Source organism: Coptis chinensis, chromosome 6, assembly GCF_015680905.1.
Source record: "Coptis chinensis isolate HL-2020 chromosome 6, ASM1568090v1, whole genome shotgun sequence".
NCBI classification, from domain to species: domain Eukaryota; kingdom Viridiplantae; phylum Streptophyta; class Magnoliopsida; order Ranunculales; family Ranunculaceae; genus Coptis; species Coptis chinensis.
In genome coordinates, this window is record NC_141461.1 from 83,156,543 (window position 1) to 83,174,215 (window position 17,673).

At 38.5% G+C, this 17,673-nt stretch overlaps 3 protein-coding genes across 11 annotated transcripts; 1 reads left to right on the forward strand and 2 right to left on the reverse strand.

Annotated features, from left to right (window-relative positions):
* Positions 1–609: 609 nt before the first annotated feature.
* On the reverse strand, positions 610–2,944 carry LOC147494898 (3'(2'),5'-bisphosphate nucleotidase-like). Of its 2 annotated transcripts, XR_015200283.1 has the most exons (4): positions 2,677–2,944; positions 2,533–2,608; positions 2,193–2,407; positions 610–630 (listed from the first exon to the last, which is right to left on the reverse strand). XR_015200283.1 is itself a non-coding variant. In XM_086569385.1 (3 exons), the coding sequence occupies exons 1-3, from the start codon at positions 2,836–2,838 to the stop codon at positions 2,376–2,378; spliced, it is 270 nt and encodes an 89-aa protein (XP_086425511.1). In that variant the 5' UTR covers positions 2,839–2,944; the 3' UTR covers positions 1,574–2,375. The 2 variants fall into 2 exon arrangements, 1 of the variants encoding a protein (XP_086425511.1); XM_086569385.1 differs by lacking the exon at positions 610–630 and having other exon boundaries at positions 1,574–2,407.
* A 3,958-nt stretch (positions 2,945–6,902) lies between these two features.
* Positions 6,903–12,409, reverse strand: LOC147494899 (3'(2'),5'-bisphosphate nucleotidase 1-like). Of its 8 annotated transcripts, XM_086569389.1 has the most exons (7): positions 12,080–12,382; positions 11,551–11,643; positions 9,702–9,910; positions 9,513–9,611; positions 9,253–9,409; positions 7,455–7,847; positions 6,903–7,368 (listed from the first exon to the last, which is right to left on the reverse strand). In XM_086569389.1, the coding sequence occupies exons 3-6, from the start codon at positions 9,732–9,734 to the stop codon at positions 7,810–7,812; spliced, it is 327 nt and encodes a 108-aa protein (XP_086425515.1). In that variant the 5' UTR covers positions 9,735–9,910; positions 11,551–11,643; positions 12,080–12,382; the 3' UTR covers positions 6,903–7,368; positions 7,455–7,809. The 8 variants fall into 8 exon arrangements, 3 of the variants coding, with proteins under 3 accessions (XP_086425515.1, XP_086425513.1, XP_086425514.1); XR_015200284.1 differs by lacking the exons at positions 7,455–7,847; positions 9,253–9,409 and having other exon boundaries at positions 12,080–12,356; XR_015200286.1 differs by lacking the exons at positions 7,455–7,847; positions 9,253–9,409 and having other exon boundaries at positions 9,686–9,910; positions 12,080–12,356.
* A 1,105-nt stretch (positions 12,410–13,514) lies between these two features.
* LOC147494900 (uncharacterized) lies at positions 13,515–16,165 on the forward strand. Its single transcript, XM_086569386.1, has 2 exons — positions 13,515–13,976; positions 14,092–16,165. Exons 1-2 carry the CDS (start codon positions 13,853–13,855, stop codon positions 14,505–14,507), a joined length of 540 nt encoding a protein of 179 aa, XP_086425512.1. The 5' UTR covers positions 13,515–13,852; the 3' UTR covers positions 14,508–16,165.
* Positions 16,166–17,673: the final 1,508 nt, after the last annotated feature.

Genomic DNA, 17,673 nt, shown 5'->3' on the forward strand with positions numbered 1-17,673 from the left:
AAAGGAACAAAAAATAAGTACAATAAAAAAAATAGAAAAGTTTTGTGTCGAGCTCATCCCAGAACTAAACCAACATTACCACAATCTTGACTAGATTGGGAGAGACAAAAATGCAACCAACCGTTTCTTCATTTGTAAAGGAGGTATTTGCTTCTTTGTGTTCGTCTCTTCGATTTATGCCGATATTCTTGAGTCGTCAAGAAGACCGATAGATCAACCAAAATTACATCTTGCGGATACTATAGTGATACTCCTCCAAAATTCCCCAAGCTTGCCACGAGTCAAGCACGATCAATCCTCATCGGGGACGAACTATCACGTGACATCCGATCACCCATATCATCACCGGTTTATTCTCCGGATGCAATTAGAGAAATGGAAACGTTAAAAATTCAAACACAAAAAAATGAGATAGTCTTTGGCGGTGAGAACTTGTGCAATTCACAAATCTTTAATTTCTCACACACATGAATATCACTAAACAAGAAGTTCGGTACTTATCAATTTAAAAATAAGATTCTTACCGGCAATTTATCCCAATCTTTCAACCTTCGAGCTTGTTAGCATGTAACTATCATGTAACGGAGCCCGGCAGCCCATTGTCACCTTCGAGCCTGTAGATTTAGTACCCTGACAAGCTAAAATCCGTAATGGCCTTCAAACCCGATATATTTTCAAACTCGAACCAATCAAAAGATAGTGTGAATCTTATGAATCCCTTTTATTTAATAACCCGGCAGACCCCAAAAGAAGCAAGAACACCAAGTCATCCGAAGGAAACATTCACATAAATTGCATAGGATTGGGATGCACATGAGCATTAGATATCAAACTTCCTTATACACTAGTACCCTTTAAACAAACCTAGAAAATAGCATGGACATGGTAGTTTGAGGATCTTAAAATGGAAAGTCTCATAGTCAAATATGATTATATGATAGGATGAGACTCTGAGCTACCCACTCATCGACCACAATCACAAAACATTAGTTCTTTTTTCTTAACAAACAAGGAGAATGTGATCGTGTAAAGTAGCGTGAGGTTCCTAGAATGGAAGGGTCTCATCACCTCCTCCATGGTACACCTCCTTTGATCCCATAATACAAATCTCTCTCTTAAACAAACGATTCACTCCCACGAATACAATACATAAATATAACTAATAAGGACAAACCTACACATAATGCCAACAACTATGGAATACACTCGAAAGCACAATATTTCTTCTTTAGTATGTGAACCCGATGTTGCTTGGACTCTTCCAAAAGGAGTGGAATAGTGAACCCGATTTCTACAATCATCCCTACATGCACATCATCCACCGGAGTTACTCACGGTAACTCACAAGTTGGTTTCTCTCGCTTCAACTTCAGGTTGACATCGCTACCGCATCAAGCCAATGATCACAATTTAAATCCCGTGAAGATCGGTTGTAGTCGTGTGTCAAAGTTTGACCGCGACGCCAATTAACACTGAAGTTTCGAGAGCCTTAAACACACTCTCATTATTAGGATCATAGAGGCGCCAAGCCTTATCGGTTTCATTGTAGTGATAAAGCTTTTCGGCTTGAACAACCAATCGAAGCCTTGACTATAAACTGTCAAAAGGCTCTTCCGCCATCCACATATCATACAAATTCAACAAGATTCCAATCCAAAGGATCCTATGGACCCATTTGCATATTACAAGATTTATGTGGTTTGATATACGTGACAAACTCCAATGTTGAAAGGTAAAGTGACAGGTGAACAGTCAAAGTAATAAAGAGAAATTCTTCATACCTGAATTGGCTGTTTAAAGTGACAGGTAAAGTGACAGGTGAACAGTCAAAGTAATAAAGAGAAATCTCTTGTCTTGACTATGGGGAGAAATCCGAGAGCGAGAATAGAGAGACGATCGGGAGAGGTTGGATGCGAAGATAAGGGAAAATGAAAAAAGAAAGGGTACGGTCAGACACAAAAACAGTGCTTTTTGGGGGTACGGACAGACAAAGGAGAGGGCGACACGTCACAAGTGGTTTTTTGTGTGGGTTTCGAAAAGCGACCTCAAGAGTTCGCTACGCTCACGGATTATTAAATATATTTAGCTTTGAAATACCAACATAATGAAGCCAATTAAGAACTCAATCAATCAATAAACAATTAAAACACTCAATCAACTAAAATAAATATGATTAAAGTATAGAACTTTACATAATCGAGGGTTGGTCGAATCGGCGAAATGTCGAGTTCAATGTTTAACATTGAAATAGTGAACACAATTACTCGGCTAATCGGACCTAATCTGCCGAGTACTCGGGGAGTTTTTGAGCCCGATTGTGACCGGGGATTAAATTGTTAGTCGAGTCAGCTAATCAGCAAGTACTCACCGATTACTCAGGGAGTACTCACCGATTTAATAGCCCAGCCTGCAATGTCCACACAATGAATTCATGCGTAGAAAAATAAGTAGATGGGAGTAAAATCAATGAAATTTGCATCATGCGTCTGATAGGAGTAAAGAAATAATAATAATAAAAAAAAAAAAACATACCATAATCTGCCACTGTGACAGGACTTTTATCGGATTTGGACTGGACATCTGATTGCAATAGTGCCTTTTGCACCTTCTGGAGGAAAATGATATATTAATTTACATCTTAAAAAAAAAAAAGACGAGCTAATAAATATTCAAAACCTGGCAAAGACGGGCAGCAATGAGCTCTTTCTCATAACCCATTGAAGCAATGTAGAGAGTTTTTCGAGGGAAGAAGAAGGAAAGAGGCTTTCTTGTTTTTGAAGAAAATAATTGGCATGAAAAGCTTAAAACAGTTGATGCCATTTTATTTCCCAGTTTCATACTTCAGTTTTTTCTGTTATTTGACCGCTTGGTTTGTTGGTGGGCCTTGGAATCTGGGGGCCCATGGATCTCCATTGGGCCTGTTATCCGTGAGCGTGAGCGAACTCTTGAGGTCGCTATTCAAAACTCTCACAAAAAACCACTTCATACGTGTCACTCTCTCCTATGTCTGTCCGTACCCCCAAATAACCCTTACTTTGTATCTGACCGTACCCCCCCCCCCCCTCTTTTCTCATTTTCCCCTATCTTCGCCTCCAACCTCTCCCAATCGCTCCTCCAAACTATTCTCACAATCTAAGAGTGATAAAGGACCGTCTCTCTATTCTCGCCTCGTTTCTCAAGGGGAAGGTTGTTCCAATCGATTCTTCTTCAATTTGTGCGACTCTCCATACTCAAGACAAGAGAGATAGTTCTAGGTAATGTATCTCTCATTTGAATTTAGTAGATTCTTGACTTCCATGTTTATATACCTACTTGAAACCAAATATCATCATTCGCCAGATCGTATGATCCGCTTGCGTTGGCTTCTCAAACTTTATTCTCAGAATTGAGATGTTTCACAAAAATAATCTTAGCGTTTTACTTGCTTATAGAGTTTTAGTATTTTCATCATGGAATTGGATCAAAAAGATAACAACAAAGAGGTTGGCAATTGTAGATTTTTAGTGCTTTAAATAAAGGATTTCGTATTTGGTTTGAGTTTGGGTTATTTGGGTTGTCCGTCGAATAAATATCGGAGAAGTTTGGAATGGCACTACAATGTAATGCCTCTGTGAGATATATGCAAGTGGATCAGAAACATGTAATGGTGTGAATTAGAGATCTCAACTGTTAAATGATATATTGTTTATGATAACTTATTAGGAACAAGAGAAACTGGTGGTTTGATGTCATAAACTTTTAAGCAGTTTACTTTCCTGCTTTCTGTCGATCAGTTCAAAACAATGAAAACCAATCACTTGGAAAGTCAGAAACTCCTCCTTTCTTCTCTGGCTAGAATAATGTTAGATCGACTGGCTCACTCTTTATGGGAAAAGGAGATCTCTTATGAGATAACTTGGGATCGTTGATCTCTTCCTTAAAGATTGGGATGAGTCGATGTCGGTCGATGGTGCACTTCCTGATGTCGAATTCCAAAAATCAGCGAGAGGTTCCCCACTATTCTTTGATCCGTCTTAGGGCCAAGTGGCAGCCTCAACCCGAGCTCCAAAGGCGATGTGTCCGGAAACTCGGTCGGTGCGATTGATGACTTTACCGTAGGACTTCCTCGATGTTGGAGCGTGGAGATCCCCGCCTCGTCCGATCAAAAGTCGCTCCTCTCTCGCCTTGAAGCTTGCTTGCTTCTTCGCACTCCACATTACACTTTCGGCTATTCTCCGATTCCATTCCCTCCGCCTATCTTTGGGAAAAGGGCTGCCGAGTGAGGGCTTTGTCTCTTTCTTTGTGCCACCGGCCTTGCCCCGAATGTTCGACTCCGTGTCGAATGGGTGGTAGTTGGGTTGGCTTTGGCGAAACTTTTTGTCTATGAGCTGTTTTGACCTTTCTTCCCGAATTTGAAATAGGGGAACCCTCGGGTATCAAGCTAAAATCTCATATCGATAGTGCATTCCCCATCAATTCTCGGTCTTCTCTCGGCAATCGTCGTCGGTCAAATTGACTCGTGACGAAAAGCTTATCTTGTATATATCATTTATCATTTATCATTTCGGTTAAGTACGCGTCTTTTTTTTTTCCAAAAGGCATGTATGTTCACGCTTTGAGACCGTCTTTCATTGTAAGGATTATTTGATAATTATCGGTGGTGCGAATCAACATGTTTGTTGTTTCTTTTCTTCATTGGTAATATATAGAGCTTTCAAATGTAATCTTTAATTCAATATTGGAGTATGTTATCACACTCTTGCACTTAGCCTTGCGGTATGTTGGATTTGATGTGCGATCCTCTCTATGTTGCTTACCATGATGAAGAATGGGGAGTTCCCTGCTCATGATGACAAGTGAGTTTTTCTTATATTTCTCGCTCTCGGATTATTATTATTAAGAAGCTTCACTAATCGGGACTCGGGCATCAATCGCCTTAGTTGGGGATGTGTTGGGCATGTGTTTGCCTATCAAGTAGGTGTTGGACCTATTACCCCTTTGATATACATTGTTACCTCACTTTCTAGATGCTTAACTTTTGAGGTAAAGTGGTCGTGAGAGGTCCAAAGACGGCACCGAAGTTGGATCGTGTTGAAGGTGCCAATCTTGGAGGGGGTATTGTTGGTCTTATGCCCGCCTGCCTAAGACCTGCAACCCTTCAAGTATTTAAGGTTATGTCCGTCCAAAGAGCTTTTGGAATAAACCGGTTGTTGACTAGAAGATTGTGAAATTTGATGAGGGGAAATTTTTTAGCTCTCCACATTTCATGACTTTTGCATGTAAAGAAACCAAACAAAGAAAAGAGATGTAATTAAAGGTTTAATCACCGAGTTGGTTGTTTATCCGGGATTACTTAGATATATGTGTCGCCCGTCGGTGTTTATATTTGCTAATGTGGTCTTCTACTCTTTATGGTATTTCCAATGAATATACTTATGTGGATGGAGATGGTAATGTTCTGCCCTAATCACTAAGGTATATTTTCTAAGCTCATTTCTTTTACGTGAAGATTTGTTGTTTGTTATTTAGAGATCTTATTACTTTATTCAGTTTTGCATGATGTGTCGAAATGAACATTATTGTGTGCGCAACCCAGGAAAGTTCACTTCACTTCTCATTGCTGTTTATTAGTTGGGGGAAAAAAACTGTTTGGGATGGCCTATTGTAAATCTCGGGATTGGGCAAATCCGAAAGTGAGAAGATAAAATATAGTGACACTGAGTTAAAACGCATGCCAACTGGCTCAGTTGGTAAAGTTAGTGGGAGCTGTTACCACAGATCTATTTCAAATCACGAAAATTGGTTTTGGGATATTAAACAAATTTGGCTTTGAAATATTATTGACAGAAACAAAAGCTTCTAACTGCAACTTTCCTTTGTGGGGGCACAGAGTTAATATATTTATCACTGAAGGAAGCTTCAGTCATTCAAATCACTTTTGAGTGTCAAACTGATATTATTTTAGCTTACAGTTTGAATTATGTTTCTTCCAAAGTAGATTATCTATGCTTTCTTTCAAATCCATGTTTTTTATATATTCAGGCTGATGGCTTACCCGCGACAGCGAGGGTAGGAGTTTGTGCTGGCCATCGGGCCTTGTTACGTGATAAAACAGTGTTTCAACTTATTCAGAAGTGGCTACGAGTCAGCGACAAGTCTAGCTATCACTCCAAGACATCTAGAGTAATGGATGGATGTGTTCAGTAGTGAAAACACAACAGTTGCTTTTGTACTGATAATTTATTTCCAACAAAAATCATTGTTATGACGTATTTGAACTTGTAACTTGAAATTGTAAACTCTCTTCTCAGACAGACTATAGAATAGAAACTTCGTTTATCAGGCTCATCTTTTATGGGAAGCGTGAGAAAAGGAAGTTGCATGGGGAGGTAGGTCGTACTCCCTGAGAGTTTCAAGATAAGCGGAGTGCCACTGAGTACAAACAACACCAAACAGGATAAGGTCTTGAATGTGGATGAACCCTTGTGAAATGTAACAGAAAAGCACGCTAGGAAGTTTCCTTCTTATCACTTTCCTCACTCTGATGATCATCAAGTATCTCATTAGACAATACTTCAGATTCCATGATCACTTCGTTCGAGAAGCTCAGTCAAGTGGAGTTGCATATCTCAACTCATTGAGGATATCCCCTGCGTTATCACACCTGTCACTTCCTTTTTAGTCACAGCACGAAATGCGATGGCATTAAGTGAGATTAATTCCCTATTCTTAGTTTTATTCAATGTTTAACCGGTTTTTTTTTATTTAGAGTGAACGTTCGGGGTATGTGGCCAAAATATTTTTGGTTGGTTTCTGTCCTTATCTCTTCTCTTTGTCTCCCTCTCCACTCTCCACGCACTTTAATTCTCCGCTCACGCCCCTACTGCTATGCAGTATACTAGTATATAGGGGAAAAAACCATGTTAACGTCAAGTGGGGAATGTTCATATTTCTTCACAAAATCAGGTCGCATGAAAATCTACAAATCTGTTGAAATGAAAATCATTTTGTGATCTGGATTCCTGAGAATGGGTGCCTTCATTGTCATTGTCATTGTCATTAACAGGCATCACCAACTTCAGTTTCTGCAGCCACACAACCTTCATCCCTAAATCTGAGTTCGATAAATTTATCAATCTATGTTGTTCTTTGCGTCATTCACCAGGTACTGGTCCGGCTAGCTTCTATCATCTCTCGTGTTCTTAGCCTGAAGTTCAGCATATCTCTTCATCAATTCTTTGTTCTCTTTCTTCAAAGTTTCAAGCTTCATCTTTGCAAATTCAGCCATTGACCAATTCTTGGCGCCTTCTGCAGCATTTTCTCTGCCTTCGCTGGCCTGTTTCAGCTTGCTTCTTATACTCTTCTACGGATTCAAGCAAAGCACAGTGGCTGTCATGAAGAGCAAGGTACATTGACTTAGCCTACAAGAATATACACATGAAGTTCATCATCTCAGATTATAAAACGTAAGATACCTTGTCAATAAATTCTATGAGCATCAGTATTCGCTCTCCAGGGCTTTTCTCTTTCAAAGAATCAATAAAATCATTTGTCACCAGGGTTGAGCTTCCAGAGCTAACCCTTGATTCTGTGTCTCAAAGTTTGAATGCTCTGCATTAATCTGCGCACCATTCCCATCAGCAAAAGTGACTGAGAATGTATCAACTTCTTTTTCGACCCCTTCTGGGTGCTCGTCATTTCCTTTATCCAAAGGTTGGTCTGTTATATACATTTCCTGCCTTTTTCTCTTGCCTTTCTCAGTTCGATGAGAACCAGGAGACTTGTCGGCTAGAGCTTTGCTCTTCTCAACCGAAGCACGACCTTTCAGCTTTAGAAAACTGAAGGAAAGGTGGGTAATCCGTCCAAATCTAGAGGCACAGCAAAGAAATCCGTGAAGAGTTATGGGATAATCAATAAAATCAGGAAATTCAATATTAACTCTCAGCATAAATTCAGATCAATCTTTTCAGTTCCAAGCAAAAGATTTAAGTATTCATCTAAGGTTCTCGGGAAAACCAGGATAAAAGATAATATTGGTGTCATGTTTATTGATGTATTCACTGAATTCTCAGATACAGAAGGAACAGTCCAAGACTCGGGTGGAAATTTGAAATAATCTGGATTAGCGATTGGCACAACCGCACAAGATCAGGGTCACTTCTTTCTTCTTTCTTATTTTTGGGGTGAAAAATGAAGCGTCGTGACCTCAGCATGGAACAGAAACTCTACATCTCGGACTCCCAAGACTATCAGCCCCAGTTTTTTTTATCAACTTCGGCCATCAAACCTTCAAGCATTGTTATAATGAAGCTTGAATTTGTGTTGGCAGAAGTGTAATAATCAATAGATTTGTCTGAATAAGTACAGAAAAGAGATTGGTCAATGGTCATTTATCTCAAAATATCTTTTAGGTTAACTTATCAAGTTCAAATTCTAGCTTCTTCATTGAAACTGTGGTATGTCAAAGCTGGTCTCGGAAAACCTCAGAGGACTCCCCTTAACCACCTACAAGAATAAGGAAATCTGGCCACCTACAAGTACAATGGACACCTTCACATAGATAACATTTCTAACACTTACAAATAACATTCATCTGGCAGGTTTATTAAATTAAGGATATGTCACCATCAAACTCATAAGATCTATTTCTAACTTTCCAAAATGTCCATTCTCCTTAAGTCCTAACGTCATACATTCATACAATACAAACCTCAACATACAAGAGAGTCCCAATTACAAATAAAATCATAGTAACCCACTCCCCTAAAGCTTGGACAACACACACTTGCCCAATCAAACAACACTTCTTTGACCCCTTCCACTATCTTGTGAAGTTCCTTCACCTTATGCTTGAGGATCTAGGGATCTATTTACCCCTAGCCCCTAGGTATAGTTTAGGATTACCTAAAATTTGAAAATTAGTTCCCTTTTCCAATAGAAAATTAGTTTTAGGGTTTAATTTGTTTCTATCCAAGTTTAAAATTATATCATATCCCAGCCACCTACACTGGATACATGAGAACCATATTGGGGCACAGAATCACAGGTCAACACAACACTAACTGGCACAGTTCATAATCCATGAACGACCACAATTACTTGATAAGCTTATGTTAACAGGTGGTGAATACTAAAAAAGAAAATCGCATAGATACCCCTGAACTTATTAACTATATTCACTTCTGAATTATTCCGTTAATAGTGTTGTATTAGTCGCCTTTTCCCAATGTTATAAAACAAAAGTAAACACAATGTATATTCTGTTTGCTATACCAGACACCACGATGAATCCAGCTGCCTGATCCCAAATCTTCTCACGATAGTCTTTATGAGGGGAACGTGGGTGAGTATATAGCTCCATCTCCCCTGGCCAGCCTCCATATTTTGCCTGGCTATCTATTTGAGCAGCTGGTGCTTGGACACCAAGTTTCTGATCACAAAGTAGATGTGCTACTTATATGCGGTTTTAATGAAAGTATCAAATAAAAAGGAATGAGGTAAATATAATTCTAACAAACGAAGTGATGCAATACCATTGCTATAGAGCTAGATATCTCGTGAGAGGAATGTGCTGCTTCAATTGACTCGAAGAATGAAGCAACTTCAGGATTTTCAGTGGAACTGACATGCACCTGTGGGGAAAATGAAGATTAATAAATATTATGAGCAGAAATACCTATTATTTAAGGATTTTTGTGAAATGTACCTGTGCACACACTAACCTTTGTTGGTGAAGACCCATCTAATGACTGCATATGAGTCCCTGTACCAACTTCAGCAAAGAAAAGACAACCAACTTGGTTTTGCAAGAAATGTTGCTCATTACAACCTGTTGGTGCCAAAGGAAAATTTGGACAAGCCAGGACACCTAAAACAACTTTCCCTTCATCGTGCAATGCTGGCTATTGCATATTGATCTCCTCTAAGGAACCTAAAGCAAGCAACAAATGTGAGATAAATTACAGTGACCTAATCTAGAAATGCCACATAAGGATAACCGTTTCCATAGCTAAATCAATAACAAAAGAAAGGAATGTTCCACAATTTATCTACCAGCATATTACTCAGCATCTTCGTAATGACAGTATATAGAACAATTTTCAGCCAAAGTATCCAATTATTTCCTGTTGTTGCTTGGGTTTCATCATTATGTGTTACACACACAGAGAGGAAACAAAGAAAGTCACAGCACCAAAGTATCCAATTACACAAGAAAACTTGACATCTCAACCCTCTAAAGATAGCAACCCTCCTTGCCAAAATAAACAAGGTTTCTTTGATTCCTCTATTATCTTGTGTCTCCTTTGAGTTGAGCTCAAAGATCCTTCAGTTCCGTCCATTCCAGATAACCAAATACTGGCTTTCGAAAGGTGATCCGAGAGCCATTAAAACACTGCTAAAAGATAATGTGTGATTAGGTGTTTACCAAGTGCATCCTTATTGTTGTCTGGTGATTCCCATGGTTTGTTGAAGGATGCATAAAATACTTTCCATATCCGTCTTGCTAACTGGCACTGATGTCGTCTGGTAGTCCGCTCTCACCCACAATATTGCTTATGGCACACTCGCCAGCATAATTCATCTACGGTTTGAAAGAATATAACTATATAAGCCATCCAACCATAGATCGCAACCTTCAAAGGAATGGAAGTGAACCATATCCTCCTATGAGGGAAACTACTGATGATCTAGAGTGGTTCCAACACCTTCTCGGCCTGTTTTCTGCTAGCATCCAATACAAATACGCATGGAGAACGTTTTAGAATCACCACAAAACCATTTCTCTCCTCCACCTGTCCAAAATTTTCACCTTCTTGGTAAATGAGTGTCAAGAAATCGACAAAATATATCCACCTCCAAATCATTTAGGCTCCTCCTTATAGTCAACTCCCACACCCTACGATTCTCCTCTCTTACCACACAATCCCAAATCAAATACAATCCTGTAAATTGTTCACAAAGTGGCCTACCACAAAGTCTCAAGGTTTAAGTATATAAGTGTTACATAGTAGCTAAACCTTAGCAAGTTGCAAATGGTAGCTAATTACAATCCCCACTACACAACTCAACTCTCGTGGGTTCTTATTTAAAGGGTAGTAAGGCCTTTTTCCAAACTTAATAGTTGATCAATAAAGTTTGTATTTTGTGTGAGAATAGACTTCTCTTGTGTGTATGTGCATTTGATTAATTGATAACTTGCACGGTGATTACAAGGAAGAATTCCTCATCTCCTTCTCTGAGATTGTGAGTTTCCAGTCTGGTTGTCGCACACAGCAACTGTAGTGGTTCATAAAAAACCAGTTCTTGATTTTTTTGGCGCCGCATTCATATCAATTATTTGGACGCAAGTGGATCAGCTCGACAAGGGAAACTCTTGTTTTTTAGGTAGTGTTTTAGAATCAATATTTCAAGAAAAGATAAGGAACTTCTCGTACCTTAAGATTACAATTGAAAAAATCGCAACAATAAAGTTAAAGTGAATACATAGTCAAGATCAAAAGTCAACATACTATAACCAATTTTGAGCTTCTAAAACTAGCAAAAAAATGACAGTATATAGAACAAGAATACCTCCCAATCCCAGTCCCATGAAGATTGCTTTGTGATGCATTTATCCCACGTCCATTATTCGCAACTTCACCAAAATCCCATCCTTCTCCGTATCTAAGACGGAAATAATTTTTTCAAGTCAAATTGAATGTGTGCATATAACTAAAAGCAGGGGAGAAATAATGCAGAAGATGAATGAATGGCTTGCAAGTGGCACCTATTAACTAATGACTAATATAACTAATGCCATTAAAAGAAGAACCTTACATATATATTATCAATGTAATTAGAGAAAAAAAGGTCAGTAAAGCATGTCAGCACCTGAACCATCTTTCTAAACTCAAGCGGAATGTGTTCCTTGTTAGCAACTTTTCAACAACCATAAATAAACTTTCCCATTTACAACATTATTAACTCAGCCAAAAAAGTCAAATAAATATTTAAAAAAAAAAAAAAAAACTTACACTTGCTGGAAGCTGATCCTTAACTGGTTCCAGTTTAATTTCCAAATAAATTAATGAAAACAAAGACACAAAAGATTGAAATTAACCTTGAATGCAATTGTTGTTAACAAGTAAGTCAGCTGTTTGACTAGAAAAAAGAAAGCAAGAAGCATTATTTCCAACGTCAACATTCCATGCAATCAATGATTTAGTAACCCAGTATGGTTTTGAGTAAAACAAGGTGCCCTGAAACTGAACAAGATTTTTTTGATATTGTTGGAGGAGAGAAATGAGAAAGGTTTCTGGTTTTGAGAGGAGCTGTGGAAGGAATGGTGGAAAGAAGACAAGTCACACCAACTCTACACCCTCCATTGGAGCTTCCCCGATTAATTGATCTTTCAAATTAATAATTATAGTCAGGCCCACTTTTCCTATATATCTATTAATGTTAGCTCCAACATATTAACAACTCATATTTTTTATTTGCATCCAGACACACACCCACTTGTATTTCACTGCGATTATTGATGTTTCTAAGTATCGAATAGTAGGTGCGAATATTAGGTAAGAAAATAAGTGTTCTTAAAAGATCCTCATGAGTTAAGCTTTGATTATAAATATGTAATGGACTAGTAAGAAGTAATAAGTGATTTTCTAGCAAAACATTATTGCTATTCAATCATAATAGGAAGAAAAAAAAATGAAGTTTTCCAATACTATTCTTGATGCGACAAAATTTGATAATGGTATTTATGCTTGTACAGATTCAAAGTGGACAAGACTTAACTCATCCATATCTGGTTTCTATGAAAAAGGAAAATATGATAAAATTGGCTCTAATATATATATGTTGTGGTCAGGGCACAATGGAGTTCGTAAAAATCTACTACAATATTTGGAGTTTGAAAATACTTATGAAAAAAATGTGGAAGAGCAAAGTCAAGTCATTCAGACTTTTTTGCATGAAAAATATATAAATAGAGAGCTACCAAATGAAAACTTACACGTACTAAATGTGATAATATGTGGATTTCACAAAGATTTGAATGAGTACAAAATTTACTTGGTAGACAGTACGGAGGATAATGCTGAAGATGTTGATAATTGTCTACTCGGTTCGGGGGCTTCGGCATACGTTAAAAAACATGTTAATTTCGAACATTATATAACATTTACAGAGCATAAGGCTAGAAGAGAGTGTTTGGCTGCCGTTCATCTTGCCTCAAAATGCCATTCAAAAAGTTGTGGAGGTGACAAGTGGATTTTGAGGATAACAGCTGATGGCGTAGACGAAACACGTTTTTCAGAAAACGAATATGATTTTCTCGAAGTTACAGATGAGAGTGGGGAGAGCGAGAGCGAAAGCGAGTGATGGATGTGTTAGGGACAAATTGTGGGGGAAAAAAACGTATTAATAGTAGAATTACAATATTAGTATATAGAATTTTACAATATCATTATACCATTGTGACTAAAATAAAAAAAAACTACCATATGCCCAAGTTGCTATATAACCTGTAAGGCTGTAACCATATTCATTCTAGTGTTTTTTTTTTTTTCAGAGCATATGCATACATGATTGCTACACCGTCAGTGTCAGGTCATTGGCGCTTTCTTTTGTTTATCATGGCGAAATAAATATATGTCTGATGCCTCCATTGCAAATAGAAATAGAAAATAAAAGCAAGCAAACGGACGATATTACCCATACGTTAGTGATGTATAAATAAAATAAATACAGGGCAAATTGTAATTGTAAACGAAACACGAGGGAATAAAGGCGAGGTGAGTTGTTAAACCGTCCAAGCGGTGAGGGTGGTGTGGGTTCTATATAAAAAAAAAAATCAAAGAAGAGGAACAAGAAAACCATTACATATACAATGGAGGCAGCGACTGGTATTATTAGTCCAAGAGTGGATGATGAAGTGGCTTTGGAAAACAAAGTTCTCCCCTGCCGTCGCCGTCATCGTCCAACATCTCCAAAACTAGTCAAGTACTTGTGGGGTACGTATGTTTGAATTGAATTTATCCCTCCCTGGTTAATTAATTATAATAATAAGTTATTATCTTTGTTGATCTTGATAGTCTTTTAGTCTCTAATAAATCTTTGATTTTGCAGCTGGCATCACATATGAAGCGTATCCAGGGACACTGATATGTCCATATTGTGGTGAGTCGGCTGATCCCCATGATAATCCTAGCTGTCCCCTTGGAGATCTTTCCCCGCGGCCCTTACCTGTGGAGGGCCCTGGTTGCACTCTCATACCTTATGTTCCTACTTTGAATATAAAGGAGAATGCTGTAAACAATTCAATTATGCTTCGGAAGCTCCCACTCAACTTCTCTGATGCTGACTTACGTCAGGTGTGCACCACTTTTGGTCCTCTCACTAAGGTTCACGCTGTAATAGACGACGAGACTGACTTGTGCTTGGGCGAGGGTTATGCCAGCTTTGAAAGCATTGATGATGCAGAGACAGCTATCCAGGGTCTGAAACAAAACTATGGTTATGACGTTCGCTGGTTCGTCCATTAAAGGCCACTGCTTCTTGCTAATATGTTTGTAAGTGATAATACAGAGATGTTCAGGCCTTCAGGGTTCAATAATTGACAACTCAAACTTACTGTGTGAATGACTGTCTTTGATGTGAGACGAGGCTTAGAGATGCACTTGAAATTTATTATTGCACTTCTCCTACTACTCGTTCCTCTAAATTGCTTTCCTTTCTTTGCACACAATCCTTCTTATCCGCAATTTGGATGTACTTCTTTATACAAATACTTTGCAAAAAAATTGAAGCGAATGGGAAACTGTATAGATGTGTTGTGCAGAATCAGTAGTTCTACAGAGAAGCTTATGGGAGAAGTTTATGGGAGGGTTATGTATATACAGACTCTTAAACGATAAGATTCGGTGTCGAATAAGGATGGTTTGTTATGGAAAGCTAACTTCTTGCCTGTGTATTTATGCTGAACCTTGGATAACCTATCGACCTATCTCAACAAAACAACCTGTCTAAAAAGCCTTCTCGACTCTATCCTAAATACAAACACAAATCTCAACAGGGTCCCAACAAGTCCAAGTTACTCAAAACCTCACCTGGAAGTTGGAACCAAAGTAGGATAGGAGAGGTGTTTCCACTAGTAGTAAACTAGTGAAAATTCATCCAGAAATCTCTCATAAAATCATTTGGGTTGCTAACAAAAGTGGTGAGCTCACAGTCAAGTCAGCTTACAAACACATAAACAAGGAGGGAGACACATATAGCTGGTGGTTCTTGCCCTCTTGGATCAGTACAAAAGTGTCAAAGACTGTTTTGACAATAGAAGTTGTGAAGGTGATGTAGGGTGTATCCGTTGGTGCTTGTGGTTTGGGTCTGATTTGAACCTAAGAGGTAGAGGGAAACAGGGACAAAACCCTCAGAGACTGACTTGAGGAGGCAATACTATGGAACAACAATGAAAAAGAGGAGACGCTCAGATATGCACTTACCTATTTCTCACTGATGATGTATGAGATATGTAGCTGTAGAAACAAGCTGGGATTTGGAAACATAGAACCTGATTTCTGTGCAGTATACAGACATGTCAGAGAAAATAATTCTGGAAAGTACGGAAGCATTCAGGATGCAAGCAGGACAATGAGGGTATAAACAGCACAGGAATGGGATTGATATTTGTTTATCTAAAACGCTGAATAGGCCAGGACCTCAAACTTACACAGGTTGGAATATATTGTATTTTGATGGTGCCCATGACCGATTGTCAAGCAAGGGAACAGCTGCAGCAGTTTGTTGAGCCAATAATGAGAGGCTACTTAATTGGAGTTGTATACAGGAAGTTTACTAGCTACTAGAAGTCCTATGGAAGTGGAGTGTCATGATGTTGATTGCTGCCTGGCTACATAGAGATTTGAGGATGGATAAAGGCATAAAGCACTGATCCTAGGTGATAGCAAAGACCTTATGCTGACATTAAGGAGCAGTGATGCTGGAGCACGACGGGAGCTTCAAGAACCTTTGAACTCTGTCAATGCTGATTTTGACTAAACACTCCGCGGAAAGAAGGGTGACCTAATATAGAGATGCTCTTTAGTTTTTGGATGTAATTTTGTTAGGACAATGGACTATAAAATTTTCTGGTGTTTGCTAACCTGTATTGTTTGAACCCTTTAAGAGCTATTTTGGTTTTAAATTTAGTGATTTTCTTTGATGTGAGACTTTGAGCTTACAGATTTGTAATCCATAATTTTTCAAAATGAGACAAGAACATACAGATGCAAAGATTTTAAAGCATAGAAAGTCATTTATCTTTAAAATCACAATGTAGCCACAAAAGTTTTGAGCGGCCACAACCGTAGCAAGAAAACTTAATCAGTTACACCATGAAGCTAATATTTTTTGTGCAAAGCTTCAAAGCAAGCAGCACGCTTGTGTTAGTTTCTCATATCTTGCACGTTGCGAATTTTATATATCAAAACCAAATTGTGTTTATGCCGCTAAAATGCTAAATGACTTTCTGTGATTTTAATAATATCACTTGAATTTTCTAGCAAAATATTAAAGGGGTTGTTAAAATTTTAGCAATTCAGAAGAACAAAATCGATCAAGTACACAGCACATATCTCCATCTACAGTCTGCAGTAAGACGAAGTACATCAAGAAATTTGTATTCAAATCTTCAATTTTACAAGGAAAACAAATTTAATGCTGCATATTTCGTTCTCTCTAGTTTGTTTCTGACTCCTTGCATAGTAGTATAGTAAGTACTGTCCGCAACATTTGCTCCCTCTTCCTAATAGTATGCACGGCATCTTTGCATCTCTTTTTTTTTAGCTGACCGAGTGTCCGGGCCAGCTTAAATTAGTCACCTTTGGGGAGCAAACCCAAGGCCAGACCAGCTGGCATCTTTGCACCTCATGCCTTGTAACTATGATATACTGCACTTCTGTACATGTTCTAGGCCCCTTCAATTTTTTGGAATAAAAACCCTCAAAGTATATATGGGATCTTGCAGCTTACTATCATGCTGCTGGATAGTGACAGTCTGAAAGACATTAAAGATGGTAACCTTCAGCACAAAAAAGGTTCAAAAGTTAAGGGCCATAGTTGTCCTTGATCGGGAAGATACGGGTGCTTCAAAGTAGTATAGCAATTGTCCCCCATGTAATCCCTGTTAAAATTATTGGCATCACAGTCGTTCTTCATACACAGGCTCATTGTCGTTGCTCCCATTGGAAAGACCGTGAACTTGATTCTGCATGTGCGAATGTGGATTCAGGTAAGCAATAGGTTGTACAGAACATGGTGTTTGATCCATTGTTGCATGTTTTTGCTGGACCATTCTCGGTTCTTCCTTTGGCATGCTTTGATTCCATTTGATCCGTTCCACTCAATTTTCTTTTGGATCGAATCAATCATATAATCCAATTCGTTAGAAAATTGCTTCAGCTGATCTTCAGATAACTTGTTTACATGATTGTGAGGGAGTAATATCCTCATTAAAGAATATTAAGCACGCGTTAAGCATAAGTAGAGATCGCTGCGTAACCAGGACGTCATCTCCCAAGACCGAGTCGCGAGCAGCTCGCTTCACGTAGGAGGTACACTCCAGATCGCTCAAGAATGCTCCAAGAAGACTGAACGACCTGGAGTGGAACGCTTCGGATAAAGACATTTTCCTTAATCCAAGGGTAATCATTA